This window comes from Harpegnathos saltator, unplaced genomic scaffold (genome assembly GCF_003227715.2).
Source record: "Harpegnathos saltator strain DR-91 unplaced genomic scaffold, Hsal_v8.6 scaffold175, whole genome shotgun sequence".
In the NCBI taxonomy this organism is placed as follows: domain Eukaryota; kingdom Metazoa; phylum Arthropoda; class Insecta; order Hymenoptera; family Formicidae; genus Harpegnathos; species Harpegnathos saltator.
In genome coordinates this window covers 160,122-177,188 of record NW_020229956.1, presented here as the reverse complement: position 1 = coordinate 177,188, position 17,067 = coordinate 160,122, and the positions used below count along the sequence as shown (strand labels likewise).

General features: G+C 53.8%; 1 protein-coding gene across 1 annotated transcript; it reads right to left on the bottom strand.

Annotated features, from left to right (window-relative positions):
* Nucleotides 1-5,655: 5,655 nt before the first annotated feature.
* On the bottom strand, nt 5,656-7,819 carry LOC105181915 (proton-coupled amino acid transporter-like protein CG1139). The gene is made up of 6 exons (XM_011139001.1): nt 7,605-7,819; nt 7,132-7,486; nt 6,772-6,950; nt 6,450-6,634; nt 5,774-6,014; nt 5,656-5,662 (listed from the first exon to the last, which is right to left on the bottom strand). Exons 1-6 carry the CDS (start codon nt 7,817-7,819, stop codon nt 5,656-5,658), a joined length of 1,182 nt encoding a protein of 393 aa, XP_011137303.1.
* Between the last annotated feature and the right edge of the window lie 9,248 nt (nt 7,820-17,067).

Here is a 17,067-nt window from a genome sequence, read left to right as displayed (position 1 = left end):
TTTAACAAAATTTTATATAATTCTCCTCGGTTTTTTGTAGCGGAACGAAAAACGTTTTCCGCGATGCGCTCGATAAACGCGCATGCAACACGGTTCGCTCCCGTTGTGGTTGCGGGTGCTCGGCGGAGAAAAAAGGAAACACAGCTTACACGTAAACGAGTCACGCGCTGTATACATCGAAAATGCGTTTATGGTCTGGCAGCGGGCCGATAAGGAGCCCCATAAAACGAACGGCACCCCATAAGTGTTCGCGGCGTAACTTCGACGCCTCTTCCTCGGCGGCGCGGCGGTCGTCGGGGCCATATCTCGCATTTGTCACGTTTATCGACTTCGCGCCGTGTATTCCGCACACGGTTTCACCGTGACACAGTTCGACGACGATGACGACAATGACGACGGAGCGCACGGCGCGTCGCGCGTCGGAACCGGAAGGATGCTTTCGAAGCGCGAAAGCCTTTTTAGCCGTTATCCAACCGGCACACCCGTTACGACGGTACCCGCTACAAATTTTCTATCGCCGCGCGAAAGCCTGCCGATAAATCGGCCCGAAGTCGGGGACGATGTAATTGTGTTGAATCCGCGTTGAAGTCGCGGAGGCTCGTATTATCGCGACACGAAATTACGAAAATGCCGATCGATCGTTCAGGGCAAAGCTTTCTGAGTATTTTGCCGACAGTATGACTATTGATTACGATAGAGAAAGAAAACAGATCCTTTGTCCAATGGATAGACAGGAGGAAGGCAGGGAGAGCGCTTTTCTCGCGTAAAACGTGCGTTTTCTTCGTGAGACTTGCTCGATGCGCGATTATTACACTTGCATAGGTGAAATGTTTCCTTGCACATTTTTTTTTATTATTTTAGTGAGGACGAGATATATCAAGGGACATGCGCCGCGGGGCACGCGGATGTCTAATGGATATTCAAGAAGCTTCGCTGGATGGACTCGCGCGCGTTGCATGGGACACTGCGCCGCCGCTCTCGCGGAAAATTCTCTCCGGCCGGCTCTCGCCCGGCAAATCTCGCGCGAGATATCGAATTGCTAATTCGCCCCGCGTCTTCTTGATTACGATACAAGCTCAGGGGAGCGGAAGGAAATGAAGGAAGAAAAAAATTCTCCCATCCGTTCTGAGCGCGCCGTACCGTGCTGTGCCGCGGCGCGGCGCGGCGCGACGCGACGCGCAGGGTGGATGGATGGATGGATGGATGGATGGATGAATTCCATCGTTATCGAGTCGCACCCCCGTTTTACAAACGGGCAGGCCTCACCCCGCCCGCAAAATCTCTTAGCCGAACGTGCATATTTTCATTTGGCACGCCTCGCCAGGCTCCTGATTTTATTAAAAACCCCCGTAACCCGATTCCACGCGCGCTCTCCCACGGGGGGTGAGTGAAATGTTTCTTCCTCCGTGAGGTTCGCGGAGTCGCTCGTCGCGAATGTTCGCGCGCGATTATCCACGTCGGAGACGGATTCTTCGCCAACGGCCATCTCGTATTTAGTCGAATGAGAATCGATCGACTGGTAATCGGTGCATTTCTTTATTCTCCTCACGACTCGCGATTGGAGCTAATTCCCTCCTCGAGGACTCGACTGAGACCCCCGAAAATCTGTCGCGACAATGGCAACTTTGTTAATGACGTTGACGTTCTCACAGTTCGTTACGTAGCGACGCGCATCCTCGGCTTCGAAACTCATAACCCCGACGGCTCGGAGTCAGGTGGAGTGTATTCTCTGGATGCCGAAAATCTGCTACATACACAGTCCGGGAAGAAGCGGGGAAAGGAACGCGTGTGCGAGACGACGAGGACAACGACGAACAAGACGGCCGCGTAATGGAGAAAGAGGAGGAGAGGAAGAGAGAAAGTCATGGCATGGTAAACGAGGTCGAGTGTTGGCAGCGTATAATTTCGATGACAAGCAAAGGGGTGGTTATCTCTCGTTGCTTCTCACCCCCCTCGCTACGGACTGCGAGTGGTGAGCCACCCCCGTGTGATTGTATTAATTCAAGCCGTCCCCACCGCCCCCGCTCCCCATTTACACCTCGCTCTCCCTTCTGTTCCGCCTCGTCCTCGTCCGCCACGTCTCGCCCTCCGCCCCGTTGACGTTGCCGACGTCGCCCCTCCTGAAGCACAACTTCCGGGGACAAACGAAGCGTGTCGGCGTCGCGTATAATGAAGCGCGCTCGTTCGTTTCCTCGGCAGCGCCGGTTTCTTGTCGCCTGCCTTCGCGTCCCGCGCAAGGAGATGCCCGCCGGCGCGGCTCTAAATCTAAACTCGATGTGACCCCCGAAGATTCCTCAGTAGATGACGCTGTAGAAGAATCCACGACATCGCGTTTTCGTCGTCTTGCCAATACCGAGCCGTGGATCCGAACGATTGAGAGGAATCGCCTGGGATATTACTGACATCGAGTCGCGCGCGAATGATCGTCGCGCTGCAAGCCTCAACTTCGAACCACGAAGCAGAGAACCTGGAAATGCGCAGGGAGCAACGACGGGCGTGATTTTCCCGGTGACAAGTACAATTTTTCTACGCTCCAATTTTCCAGCGATATTCCAGCGAGATGAGACAACGAAAGAGCCTCGCCTGTCATTAGACGCGAGCAAGGAGACTAATAATACGGACGCGTGACAGCGGCGTATCCATCATTATCGGAGCAGCGCGCGTAGTCAGCGCTGCCTAGTCTGAGCCAGCGGCTGAGTCTTTCCTGGAGAGGCGATAACGAGGACACCGGGAGAGTGTCGGGGCAGGATGAGCCGATGCACGCGTGGAAGGACGCTCGTCCGCGCCAAGTGTTCGAAAAGGTGGGAGAGTGGATCGTCGCTTCGTTGGTAAGATCGAAGGTAAGTGGAAGAGGCAGCGGGAAAGGGGTACCAAGCCGTTTAGCGATATTTCACGGGGTTCTCGCTCGTAAGGGTTTCCAGCGGCGCACGGTATTACCGGAGGCAGTCTTGCAGACTCGAGATAAGGGAAGCCCGGTTCCCCGTTTCCGACAGCGAGAAAGCGGCAGAGCTAAGGCGCCTCCTCCTCCTCTCCGCCATCACCTCGGCGGCCCACCTCGGCCTCTTCGCACACGAGGGTGGAGGATGCTGGCGGAAGGAAAGCCGCGAGCAAACCCCTTCTGGTTGCTACGCAGTATCCCGCTCGCCACCCCGCGCCGTGGCGCGCCGCGCCGCGCCGCGCCACGTCGCACCCTCCATGAACCCGGTTAATATCTGCTTATCCTGTCTTACCATCCGTCTCCTTCGATCGTTTCGCTTCCTTCTCGCCGCTCGTCACGTTGTTCGCTCCCGCGAGATCTCACGGACTTGACGACGCGACACGTACGCGTGTGCGCGCGAGAGCTTGCGAGGCGGCTGCTTGACTATCAGTATGCCTTTGCTACTTTCAATCTGAAAACTCTACCCTTGGAGAATGGCGTTCTACTTGCGAAAAAACGCTTAACGATCTAGAGAGACGCGAGAAAACGACAGATTTAATGATACGACAATAGCCCCGGATATTCGCATTTCTCAAGGGGAAGAATTATTTTCTACGTCCGGTCACCCTGTCTTTTTCCACTTATTGTACTGTCATGTTTTTCCTGATACTAAATTTTTCTTTGCCCGTTATATCGGTTGCTGGAATAATTGGTGAATTGTTGTATGATCGTGTTATTTTTCTACAAAGTTCTCTCATCCGTATCAAGTAAATATTTTCTGCTTCTACAGGGAGAAAAGACTTTTTCTCGCTGGCGAGAAAACGGGGAAACTCGGGGGAACGTTCAATGTGGCAGTTCTGCCTGCCGGTTTAGCAATTAGAGGCTGTTTAAGTGCACGTGCGCTTCGTGCCGTCGGTTAATCCCCGCAATTTCGCGCGCGGAAGCGGCTCTTTTTCGTTCCAATTAGAAAGAAAAATCTCGGTGACGGCCTTTCGTTCGGCGGGTCATTACTTGCTCGTGAGAGAGACGCGCACGTGCTCGTCCAATTTCGCTTCGGTACTTTCACGCGCTCTAGCGATTGTCTTTGCACGTTCCAACAGGTGTAGCGGCCTTGGTGTAAACACGGAGAGGAGAGGATACGCCAAGTATTCTTAAACTACTGGACTGTTAAGCGCCATTTCCGGACGATGATGTTCCAAGTTGAACGCCGAGATATACGTACGTTTGATAAACGTTTGATAAAAAAATCCATCGTTTGATGTAATTATTGTATTATCTGCATTCCGTGTTATCAATGTCAGCGTAAATATCTCCGATGGCGTTCATTTTAACGGCACCCAGCACTTTTGCGATTCTCTCTCTCTCTCTTCGCCGTCGCGGCCAACGCTGCGGCCTCGCCGCCGATTTATCGAATATAATTATTAACCGGGACGTATTCTCGAGGGGTGGGAGGGGGGCTGGCCGACAAGCCGACGAGGGAAGCCGACGGGTTCGGTGGAGTCCCACACTATACCGGGTGTATCCTCCGGTAATGAACGCAGCCACCTTGAACTGGCAAACGGATGAGCGGCCAGGCGGAGGCAGTCTGTAAGGGCAAATCTGAGAGAGAGAGAGAGAGAGAGAGAGAGAGACCGAGAGAACGAGCGGCCAGGGTGCGGGGGGGGGTTTAGGACGTGGAGGGCAGCGGGGACACGGTGTTAGCCACTAAAAGGGGTTGTGTCCTCTCTCTATGTGATGAAAGCACCCTTCCGTATCCCGCTATATAGAGATTCTCTCTTCTCGTCGCCGTCGCCGTCGCCGCCGCCGCCGCCGCCGCCGCCGCCGCCGCCGCCGCTTTGGTTCCTTTTCCTGTGGATAGACAGAGAGAAAGAGAGAGAAAGCTTCCCGTCCACCCTTCATCCCCGTTTGTACAACGCCGTTCCCCTGGCCTTCGCGTGCACCCACACGGTCGTGTATTCGACGTCGATACGTGTCTGCCAGTTTCCACGTGTGTCGCGTTCGCTCTCTCTCTCTCTCTCTCTCTCTCTCTCTCCCGCTCTGTTTACCTCTCTCTCTTCCTCCCTCCATCTGTCTCTTTTGCTCCCTTCGTTCTCTTCATCTTCGTATCCGTCACGTGTGTGCGTGATAAGCCCAGCAGCCATTGACGCCTCGGTGATCTGACGCGATTATACGTCGAGCGCGCGCGCGCTTCTCTCCTCTCGCTATATTCTCTCTTCCCTTTTTCCGCTCTCTTCTCGCTTTTTGTCCCCTCCGTCCAGAGGGACGGGGGGGGGAGGGGGGACAGGGGGACGGGGGCGAAAAAGGCGTGAAGCCTCTGCTTCACGCCTTTTTCGCGGTTTTTCCAACGCCGCCACGCCGTCGCCGCTGCCGCGATTAGGCTGAATCGCGCGTAAACGGCGGCTTTAGCCGCGCCCGAAGACAAAAGTGGAAAACGCCAGTCGACGGCGACGGCATTTTCATCGGGCTGCGGACTACGAACAGAGAGACTAGATTAAGATAACACCGCCGCGTTCGTGTGCGCGCGCGCGCCTCGGCTTTAGTCCCTGAAAAAAGGGGGATGAGGGAGGATCGTTAACGCGGTTTTATTCCCCGCAGCGACGAAGTAACCGCGATCACATTAGCCGTATTCGCGAGCCAGTCTCCGGATCAGTTTTAAAGTGTTAGCCATTGAGGTCTTTATTTTCCGTCTCAAGTTCCCGCGATTCTGAGTAAACTTTTACTCGACCGAAACGACATTCTTAGCGACTGTATCATTATTACGCAACGTCAGCTCGCGTGAGTAATTTGCGTCTAAGGTGTCATCTTGAGTCTCGACTGAGAGAAAATCGTTCGAGGCATAATGATGATGAATCATACCCGTATCTGAGAAATTTCACAATCAGGATGATGTTGGTCGTCACGGCGCACACGGCCGCGAAGAAAGCGACGGAAAACATGAAGACGCCCAAGATCAGCCTCCATTTATATTTCCCGAAATCCTCGTGATGCACGAGGATGTACAAGGTGGTCGGAATTAACGTGGACAGGGCGGAGATGCATATTGCGCCGACTAGGCCGGTGAACAGATCGAGTTTCGGGATCGCCGCCGCCAGGACGCCTGCGAGACGCGACGAGTTTCGCAAATTTTGGGAAATTTCGAGGCGCGAAGGTGGTTGGGTAAACGGTATCGATTGGATTGATCAGAGCAAATTATAGCAATAATGAGCGGCTATTGTCGTCGGGGTGGCTGATCGTCCGCGGAGCGATTCGGTCGAACGGGAGACTCCGACAAAACTGAGCGTCTATATCAAATTCCACGAAAGTGGATTCCCCAACTTTAGTAATATCTGGGTCCGAAGCGAACTGTAATCGGACGGATTGATCGATTTCGCGAAGTTGGTCGCTCCGGGACAAAGGCGGGATTCAATCCGCCGCGACCCGTCGAACTTGCACGAGTTTACCTTGAAAATACGGAAGAGAGAGAGAGAGAGAGAGAGAGGAGAACGCGAGATTTACGAAAAAAAAGAGATATCTGAGGGATGTTGGCGTTTACACATGACGGAGGTGACGAGGAAACGAATGATCAGGTCCCAGAGAAACGGCGAGCCCTTGCACGTGCCCCTTTCGATCGCCGGCATGACGTAATTGTTCTTCAAGATCGTAATAGGCACGTAACATTGCAGCCCGTACGTGAAGTATATCGCCAGCATTTGCATTATCAGTGCCGCTATTGTCGTTCTAAACGTTTGTAAAAAGCACAAGGTAAATGCCACGTTCTTCATACACGGTTGACTTTCGCAACCTCCCCCAAGTTCTTTCTGAATTAAGATACTTGACGTATTAATTGATCGATCGGCGCGACGACGTAATATTACCCGTCATTCTCCGGATGATTGCGGATAAAATTGCCGAGCGACTCGGAGCCCCACTTCAAGTAACCGACGACACCGACGAAGATGTATATCAAAACCACGAACACCATGCCCCAATTCAAGACTCCGCAGAGTTTCGTATAATTCCCAGGCCTTCTCATGCTGTGTTCTATCGCCAGTATCTACAGAGCGTGAACGATCCGCTAAGAACCGCGAATCTGTCGCGCGAAATTAAACGTAACCTCACTTATCGCGTATGACGAACAATTAATTCTTTCATCCAGGGACCAACACAATAATTTCTCAGTCGTCATACAATCGCGGAGTCGTTTTTGAAATCGCAGAATTCGGCAGAAGGCTCACCACTCCCGGCGAACACAAGCTGAAGAATACCAAGCCGATAAATTTGGGATACAAGTTGATGTTGGGTCCGATCGTGGTCCACGTATCACCAATCCCGTCTTTTAACGCGTAAACCATCCCGATAATTGCGGCTACGAGGATCAAGACAATCCCGGCGATGGAAATAGGCGCAATGTCCGACAGGTTCCTCGCCATGTTCATTAGAAAGAGGAAGGGAAATATTACGAGAACGTAGTAGCTCTGACCGACCGCTCTCTCACTGTTCAGACATTCTTGCACGGTACCGGAGATAAAGACAACGTACACGGAACCGATTCCGATGTAACACGTCAGCATCACGACATCAACAATGAGTCTGCAAATGAATGGCGTTTATAATTTATATTTTAAGATAAGAGCCTTGAGACCGTATTTCGCGTAGATTGTTATTGCGGCGCGAAATAACGACGCGATTTTTATCTGAAATTACGAACGTTGAAGCGCGCGCGGAGATCCACGGTTTCTGTGCGCTCGTGGTCAAAGTGGCGACGACCACCTGGTCGTACGACAGGACAGGCTTCTTCAGACGAACGCACATCGAGTGATGGATCCTAACGAGCAGATGAAGGGAGCCGGTTATCAGCAGTCCCATGAGCGCCGTGCCGACGATCCCGAAGAAGAGGCCGACGCACGCGAACGCGTGTGGCATGGCAAACAGGCCCGTTCCGGCCGCGCTTTTCACCAAATTTGCCAGAGATCCAAAGTCTCTGAATTGAAAAGAAGGAGAGAAGGAAAAGATAGGAGGGATAGGATTTCCTCGGTAATTTCGCTATTTTCTGAGATAATCATCTCGGGCAGCAGAGGAGGGAAAATTTCCCACGAATAAATCTAGTTTGAAAAGGTTGACGAACATACGACACCGGTTTGTGAGTGACACGATGTAAGTGAGGATCATAGAACTCTTCATCGATGGGTTCGCTGCCTCGCTCCTCCTCGGTCCCTTGTTTGTTCCTAAACGAAAGGGAACGTCACACACCGCAATTCGGGTATTCGCGACGCAGCGGTGATTTGCTCGTCACGTGTGCGTTTCTCATGTTTAACCATAACGCGACTCGCGAATTTTCACTCACGATAAGTGTAGCTTTATCGCGAGTTACCAAATTTAAACTCGCTCATGACACAGGCGCGCGTCAAACGCTCGTTTCCTAACCGCATAATCGAAAATCTAGGTTAACTAACTATGCGCAATTGGTGCCTCAATTAATCGCGATTCAACGGACACGTTTCGAACGTGCCGTTTCAGCTCGCTGATCGCGCGAACAACGAGTCGACACGGCGGTGATAGATTTTTCGGCACGAGCAAACCGCCAATATCTACTTACATCTCGGAACTGTCAAGCCGCGAGGTCCCAATTTGTCTCTTGGTTACACGCTCGCGCTCTCGTCGACGCGCGGATCCGCTCGATCGCGCGACGATCGACGCTCGATCGCGCGTCGATCGTCGCGCGATCGAATCGCGACATCGATCCCCGAGGAGAAGGTGTCTCCCTCCTCCCACCCGTCCCGATCCCTCCAGCAGGACGCGTCTGGGCGACTCGTCCGTTCGACTCGCGCGACAGCCGTCTGTTCTCACGGCTGATTACGGCCGATTAGCCGACATTAGCGTGGATTTCTCGCGCAACTAATTTTCACGGGTGCAACAGACGCACGCGGGAGGAGGCGAGACGGTACGACCCGCGGTCGCTGGCGGTATTGTGATCCTCTCGCTCGGCTGGACCGGGCTGACCGACTTAGCTAGCGCGCGAACGCGAGCTCAGTTACGGAGCTTTCCCGTGGGATTTAACGCCCCGCGCTTCCTCACGGATTGGATCAAGGGGATCATGGACGGCGTCCGCCATCCCCGGGCCTTAACCGTGAATCCGCGGTTAAGGCCAACGACAAACCGCTTTCTTTCGCTCGACCCTACGACGCGAAACTTCTTGTGTCAGCAGCGTTCCGGCAGATCTCCTCTCAGATAGTTCCTCCCACCGATGTGTCTTCGGCTCGATCTCGCCCGAGAGATTGTGCGTCACACACGCGAAACCGAACGTGTCGCTTCGTCGCCGTTGAGAAGCGCCGTTGAGACGAGGGGTGGCTCGATTAATCCGTCACGCGAGTTTAGCCTCGCGCGACGCGAGGTGTCACCCCGCGTCGCGCGGGGTGGGTTCCACTGTATTTTATCGAGACGGCCGGTCCTGGTGAGTCCCGGGTAAAAATTCACCTCGTCCGACAATCTATTATCGTCGAGCTAATGAATAAACAACGAATTCGTCGTTGCATCGTCGTTTGAGAATGATTTCGCTCGAATCAGGTTGGAGTCGCGGCGGTTTAAACAAGAATGAAAAGGGAAAAAATAGAGGAGCTGTTCTCGCAAGCAGGTTAATAGATCGCGAACATACGTCGACGAAGTGGGTATCGACTGGTGCGCAGCGGAGGGACGTCGCCGAAAGGTAGACGAAAGGGACGCACGGGGACGATAATATCGGGGACGTCCCGCGGTTCTCGACTGTGACTAAATCCGCGCAGTGCCCATGCAGTGTTTACACTCGAGATGATGCCTCCTAATGCTAATACGTCGCCCGGGCGCGACGCAAAGCGCGTATAGCCCTCGGGCCTCCTTTCTCTCTCTCTCTCTCTCCTTCGCTCTTTCTGCCGCTCTCACCCGGTTTCTTAATGCTCAATCGCAATCCAATGAAAAGTGTATGAATGGCAAGCGATTATCAAGTCGAGCGGGCGCCCTCAATGTGTCCGTCGAGGCGTCCGCGGTAACCCCGCTGTGTTAACCGACGTCGAACCGAGCCAAATGGTACGAATCGCCTCTTCTGTCTCCCTCCCGGATCCTCCCTCCCTGCCCCCTTCCGTCTGCTCGTCACGATTTTCTCCTCTCCTCTCCTCTCCTCTCCACTTCTTCCTTTCTTTCTGTTTTCTCCTTTGCTCGGAGGACCGGTTGGCGCGGAACCCGTAAGCTCCCGCGGAACAAATTTGGAAACGCTCAGCACGTGGCTGGGTATCGGGCGCACTCGTTGTTATTAATCGAGTCAAAGGGCAACCGCCGCGATAATTAGCCGCGGTAACGTACAATGAACGCGACAGCGGCGGCCATAACGATAGCGGGGCGAAATCGCGAAGCGGCAAAGCCGGCAGCACGTTCGTCTCGCTCTGCCTCTCGTGTCCCTCATTTTTGATATATCGAATTTTTCACGTAATATAACGAATATACAGAGAATGTCAAGAGCGTCACGATAATAAACAGCGTAACACAGAAATGGCAGACTGGCCGATAATAAAATTGGCCGGTCCGAAGCATCACGCTATTACATCGTCGCGCCGCGTGTGCCAACTATGGCTATGGTACCTGCGCGTAATTTCGCTGATTATAATCGGCCGATTATAATTCCATCGGCGATGGAACGGGTTGCCGGGGGCAACGGGAATACCCCTCTCGTCGGCAATTAGCCTGCCGATGCTTTTCCATCGAAACATCGCGCGCGCGATCGTGTACACCGCTAACTACTGCGCGATCACGGTGAGAGAGGAGAGGAAGAGGAGAGAGATACCAGCGGCGCACAGAAGGCACAATTGGACAGATCTAACGTGTCTGACGCGCTTTTTCCGCATCGTTGGCAGTGTGGGCGCGAGCAAAAGCCTCTCGCCGGCCGCGCGGCGTATGCCGAAAATGCGACGTTATTTATCGGGAAATCGACGGCCGATCCGGCGAATCGCGCGCGGGACAGCCAAGCGGAAGTTTCATGCGGCGGGCAGCTCGCGGGCAATTTGCATTGCGCGTTGTCGAAAAATCATTCGAGGATCTTGCCGCTGACGTTTTTGCATTTCGCTCGGCCCCCGCAGGGGCGACGTAGCGTGTGTATGTGTATGCGCGCATCGGCCACGAAGAGGAGAGCGACCCAGGGCGGCTGCCGGCCGTCGACGAACGCCGATGGCGTTCCATCGAGCGATTTTGTTTGCCGACACGCACGCTCGCTCGCTCGCTCGCTCGATCGCGCCGTTCTCTCGACGCGGCGTTCGCCGCGCATTGAAGGTGCGCGTTTTTCGGAGTCACTGATTCGCGTCGTATCCTCGGCCCGGCCGAGAAAGACAGAAAGAGAGAAAGAGAGAGGGAGAGGGAGAGGGAGAGAGGAAGCGAGAACAAGTCCGAGGGGCTTTTCCGCGGGGGGTACACTCGAGATTTTGCACGTGCTGGCGACGAGCGATGCAGATATTCTTCGATACCACAGACATTGTTCTTGTCCATCTGCAAAATACCGGAAATACCCGCCCGAGTGCGCTCGAAGCTGATGAAACGCGTGTTCAGAGATCTTGCGATTCCGGTCCAAGTGAAATTGCGAGTAACGACAACGTATCACTGTGATGAGTTGCCGAATTTCGCGCCAGCCGGCGCAAGCTCCTTCCGAAAAATGCACATTCACGCGACACCGAGTCATTTAATCTCTCGCGGCAATGACCCGGTGTATGTTCCCCCGCACCCTTTCCGAGCGAGCTTGTTAGCTGAAGCACGAGGCGCTCGCTCGAGGCGTGGACGAGAGACGGGGTGTCGCCAAGACGAAACAAGGTCGATGCAGCGCGTTTAACACGTGCGAGGAGGGAACTCCGTATAGATCGCGTCAGATGTTCTGGCCGATTTTTCCGTCGAGCGCGGCCCGTTTCAGATCGGGGACACCCATCGGGCTCACCTTCCGGAATAATTTAATGACTGCACACTCCGACTCCTACTCCGGTACTGTTTGCCCCCCCCCTCTCTCTCTCTCTCTCTCTCTCTCTCTCTCTCTCTCTCTTGTAGCCGCGGGCCGAAGTCGATGTTAAACGCTTTACAATTAAACGCGCGCAATCTTGGTACATCGACCTGGTGCACCGCAGCAACTGCGAGCTCTGGCGCGATGCTGTCGCCGGCAAACTGTTTAATATCTTTAAAACGCGGAAGGCATGCATACGATACGTCGATATCGTGCTCTTATTAGATACGCTCGAGTTTTCCGCATATCGGTTCCGCGAAAGACTTTAGCAAGACACGGGAAAGGATGAAAAGACGACCGCGGGAGATGCCGAACGGCTGGTCGAAGAAAGTGTGCAAATTCTCGTTAAACGAACTTGCGAATGTGTCGTTAGCAAGCAATATCGGATACGAGGATATCATTAAAACACGCACAATTTTGCATAATGAGATTCCTTGGGAAGAATCGCAAGGTATCCACTTGCCACCGGAATCGCTGGACTTCATCGACTAAAACGGACACCGACAGCCACGTTTTTGTTACATAGTCGGGCACTTTTTCGCGCAGCCCACGGCGTCCGCGATGCGTTTTTCGTCGACGATGATGCGTGCTTTTGCGGACGCGCGAGGCATTTTGCGCGGAGAAACGCGCGATTTTAAGCGACGGCGGCGTCGACGTCGGCGTCGATGTGTGCACGCGTATGCGCGGAAACCGAAAAAAAGAAAAAAAAGAAAAAAGAGAGAAAGACAAAACGAGAAAAAAATTGGGCAGCGCAAAGGGAGCGGAAGGTGGTACCGTGCGCGCGACGGACGGGACGGCCGCGAAACGGGGACGGGGACGGGGGCGGGGGTGGCGTTGGAACCACAAGAGTGTGAAAATGTTTTGCAATTTCGAAATCAGGCGTGTCTGCTGATTTGCGCCAAAGCGCGTTACCGGAAACCGCCAACCGGTGGGCTGCGGACGGCACCGGCATCCGCCGCAAAAGCGGATTGCGGTACCGCCGGGTAACACGCATTAAAAACGCTCGACGCACACGCGAGCGCGAGCTCGAATGCGCTGCACCCTTTCGCCGCTTTTTCCTTCTCCCTCTCATCCTCTCTCACGTTCTCTCTCTCTCTCTCTCTCTCTCTCTCTCTCTCTCTCTCTCTCTCTCTCTCTCTCTCTCCTTCTCTCTCTCTCTCCTCCTCTCTCTCTCTCCCCCTCTCTCCCTCCCCCCTCTCTCTCTCACTCTTTCTCTTTCCCTCTCTAATTCTCTCTTCCGCTATCGCGCAGTTCACCTTTTTCTCCCTTTCGAGCGGTCCTACACGCCGGACTGGTCGCTCGCGCGTTCGCGCACGATCTGCCGGAAAAAAAAACAATACGGATTAACGCTTCCGCGTAATCGCATTGTAGAAAACACTCGGTTCCGCGCGGAAGTCGACGAGGGTGTTTTCGGCTGCGCGCTGTGACGGCGGAATGTGCGAGAGAGCTGGTGCGTGTGTTGCCATTATAATAGCGCGTTGCAAATTTGAAGAGTTCTCTGCAAAGCGTCGTATCTTGAAAACGCGGAGGGGCTCAGAAATGACGTTTCATTCGTGCAACGAGCGTTAAGCCATCATCGTTCGCGATCGATTTCTGAGAACGCGATTCGTTTGAATTTCACCGTAAAATTCACGACTCTCTCTCTCTCTCTCTCTCTCTCTCTCTCTCTCTCTCTGTCTGTCTCTCGTAGGCTCTCCCTATCGCTGCTCATTTACTCGCGCTCTCTACTAACAATATTTATCGTGACTCAATGCCCGGATTCAACGCCTTACTTTGATGCGCTCCTTCGTGCTTCGCCTGCTCGGCGACGAGGACGCGCTCGTTGCTTCTCAGGGTTGCGGTAATGAACGGCAGGCAAAAGTGCGTTTCGTTTAATATCCAGCGCGCGAGGGTCGGCGGTAAGAATAGCCGGGTGAGCTCTTTTCTTTCCAGGCATACACGCAGATACTCGTGTAGCGAGCTGTAACGAAGGTCTCGAAAGAGTTGTCGGCGAGTTCAAAGTGTCATCCCTCTGCGCGCGCGAGATCGCCGTCAAAGGGACGCGCGCGTGTCTACTCCCCCGTTTGCGATTTTCGCTCGGCTGCTCGTCGCCACCGCGGCGACGTACATATTTTCGTACATACTTTCCGCACCCTTCGACCAGTTAATAATACATATCTTTACAGTCTTGCCAGCGAGACCGACACCGTGAGTCTCCTCGTTTGGTCCGCTAATTGTATGGGGAAGGAGTCGCGAGGAGGAGAGTCTCCGCGAAAATGTTTAAGGGCACGTCGGAGCCGAGGACCAATCGCGTTGCGGTTAACCTTTGAAAAGTCCCGTTGCAACCGTTCGCAGCGCTATCGTATCATTAAACGGGCGTATGCGATGGAATCAGCAGAAGGTTAGATGCCCGGCGGCGCAATGCGCGGCGTTGTCAAAGTATTCGCGATGTATCCTCGCGGTCGCAATGACGGTCCCACCGTCAAACAAAACCCGCCGCTTTTCGCGTTCGTCGATCGACAGAACCGATATCGCGAGCCGAGGAATCGCGAGGAAGGAAACGAGAGGGGGGGAAAGAGAGAGAGAGAGAGGGAGGGAAAGAGCTTTTAGACAGAAGCGATACCGCGCGATGCGGGGTGCCTCGCGCGTGTTTCCGCGACGACGCGACAGGGGGTTGCGCGGTCCACGACGGGGGCGCCGTTTCCGGAGCCTGTAATTTGAAATCTTCTCAGGAAGGTAACCGGGCCCACGGCGCGCGTCGCGCAGGGGGCCCCGCGAGCGCGAGGGGCACGAGGGGAGAAGAAAGAATATGATCGAGGCACCCCATCCGCGTGGCCGCAGAGCGCCTCCCTCCACATTCTCGCGCGACAATGCGGCAAACTCCCGAGAAATTCACCCTGCAATCACCCGACGAAGTCAAACGTTCTCAGGAAGCAACAATGGCGGGGGGCGTCGACGCGTCGCCGGTACGACAATGAGGTCATTACAAAACGGGGCACCGTCGCGCGGATTTCTCGCAAGGTAGCGCCAACACGTACGTTCCTCTTCGTCCTGGAGGGTGCTGGAGCACTTAACGCGTCTCGCGACGCCTGCACCGTGACGAGTCACGGCGCAGGAATACCTGACGCTTGAACAACACACCGCCGTACCGCCGAAACTTGCACGCGCGCGAGTAAATGAAATTCGAAGGGAGGTAAATCGAGACACGACTTATCCCCTCGACTCCTTAACTCCTTAACCTGGGGATTACGCGAGAAGAGAAGAGAAAGAAAATGCGAATTCCCTGCGGATCGTTGCGCTCCCAACACTCTCTCGTCTCTTCTCTCGTGATCTCACGACTTATCTTGACAATTTCTTTATATTAGTTTCGAAAAAAGGACAAGTTAGACCAAGCTCGATGTCGGCGAAGCCAAGCCCGCGCGAGGTATAACTTCTTATCACGGAATCTCAACGACAAATCTCCCGTTCGTCCGCCTATCGATTTTTCCATAGGAGGAGAAAGAAGAAAAAAGCAGAGCGACGACGTTGAGGGGTTAATGCGCGCGGAAGGAGGCAGCGTGGCGGCGCTTTAATAAATTTCACCGGGGTCGGCGATTTATTTTCGGCGGATATTGGGACGCGCGCGCGAATCGATCGCGGCAACAAATACGCGCAGCGGCGATAGTCGTGTAGTAAAGCTCGTTATCGCATTATCTCGGACACCGGAGGCCCGGAGGTCTGCTGGACCAAAGGGGAAGGAGGGGGCACGACCTATTCTATGGGGAACTCGCGTTTCATGCGGGGGCCCCGGCCCCGGCCCCGGCCCCGGCCCCGGCGCGATCGGCTCCATTATGCCACGCGGAGCGTATCGCCCCGTGTATCTACGTGCTCCGCTCTGCACGGACGGCGCCGATAACATTGACGTCGCGATAATTTTGTAATATCGTATCCGGCGTGTGAGTGTGTGCGTGTGTGTACACATACGTGTGTGCGAGCGTACGTGCACCGTGTGGACGAGACGCAAACAGGATGCCGGGAGCGAAGCTTATCGAGTTTTCGGAATCGCGGTGAACCGAAAAAATACAATAATAGACGGTGAAGGGGATGTTTCGCTTTCGCAACTGCGACTAACCCGTAATACGCTCCGAACGATTCCGTTATCTCGTCGCGATGATTACGGTATCGAATGGATACCGAGTGGTAACGCAGTCAGCTCAAAGCTCGCAGATCAGCGTTTGTGGTTGCTCCTCGTAATCGTGAATAAATTTCGGCGGTGTTATAGCGCCGTATTATTATTAACGCGACTATCACACTTCTCGCCGTCACGTCGATACCGATCCCGACGAGACACAGAGTGCAAAAGTCAAACGGCAACTTCGCGGAGCGATCGCGCGATCATCGAAAGATCGTGTATTATATACACGAGGAGGAAAAGTGACCGTACTCGAAACGATTCATTCAGTAGCGACAATCCGATAAGGCGGCTTTTAAAGTCCTTCGAAAAGCAATACATCGCGCCATCGATGCAGCGACCGAAGGGCGAAGGGAGAGCTCTCTCAATAAACGTCCTGCCAGATCCTGCCCGCACGTGACTCTCTTATCCAGCGATCTTAAATACTCGGCCGTGCGTCGATCATCCCGATCATCGCATTACTCTCACAAATGACCCTGCCCGAGTCTCATACTTTATATCGCGCTGCTGATTGACCGTGATTGCGAGAAAGTATCAGCTATTTCCTCCCAATAGATCCTGTCTTTATGAATATTGTCATGCGCCTTGAAATAAAGAGAACTAAAGGAGACACAATTATCTCTTTAATCTCACCTTCTTGGCTCATAAATCTTGGCCTTGTGGAATTTCGATCTAAGGCTTAATTAGCAAAATGTATTTCACGCTGAAGCAACGTAGCGCGAAGAATAAACCGCTCGGCGTTGGCTTAAAAAAATGCATTAACGCGCGATCGTCACCCTTCACTGAGCCGCAATATTCACGAGCACGCGATATGACAACAAAACGAGAAAAGTCGTCGAAAATACGTGGCGCAAAACTGCGGTGAGCAACGACAGTTTCCAAGATCTCTGGGGAGCGAAGCGTCGCGTTACAGACAGGCTACGCGTTATGGGGTTGTCAAAGCACCGACAGGATGACATCTCTATTATCACGTAGCGGCCATAAAGCAGGACCGGCACGAGCTATAGGGAACGAGAA

Bases quoted from the DNA above. Each gene is read 5' to 3' on its own strand.
- LOC105181915 (XM_011139001.1), bottom strand. From the start codon at position 7,819: ATGCCACACGCGTTCGCGTGCGTCGGCCTCTTCTTCGGGATCGTCGGC. The intron at 6,635-6,771 runs GTAATATTACGT...ACAAACGTTTAG, and splicing joins AATCATCCGGAGAATGACGG to AACGACAATAGCGGCACTGA. The intron at 6,015-6,449 runs GTAAACGCCAAC...CGCGTCTCGCAG, and splicing joins CCTCGTCACCTCCGTCATGT to GCGTCCTGGCGGCGGCGATC.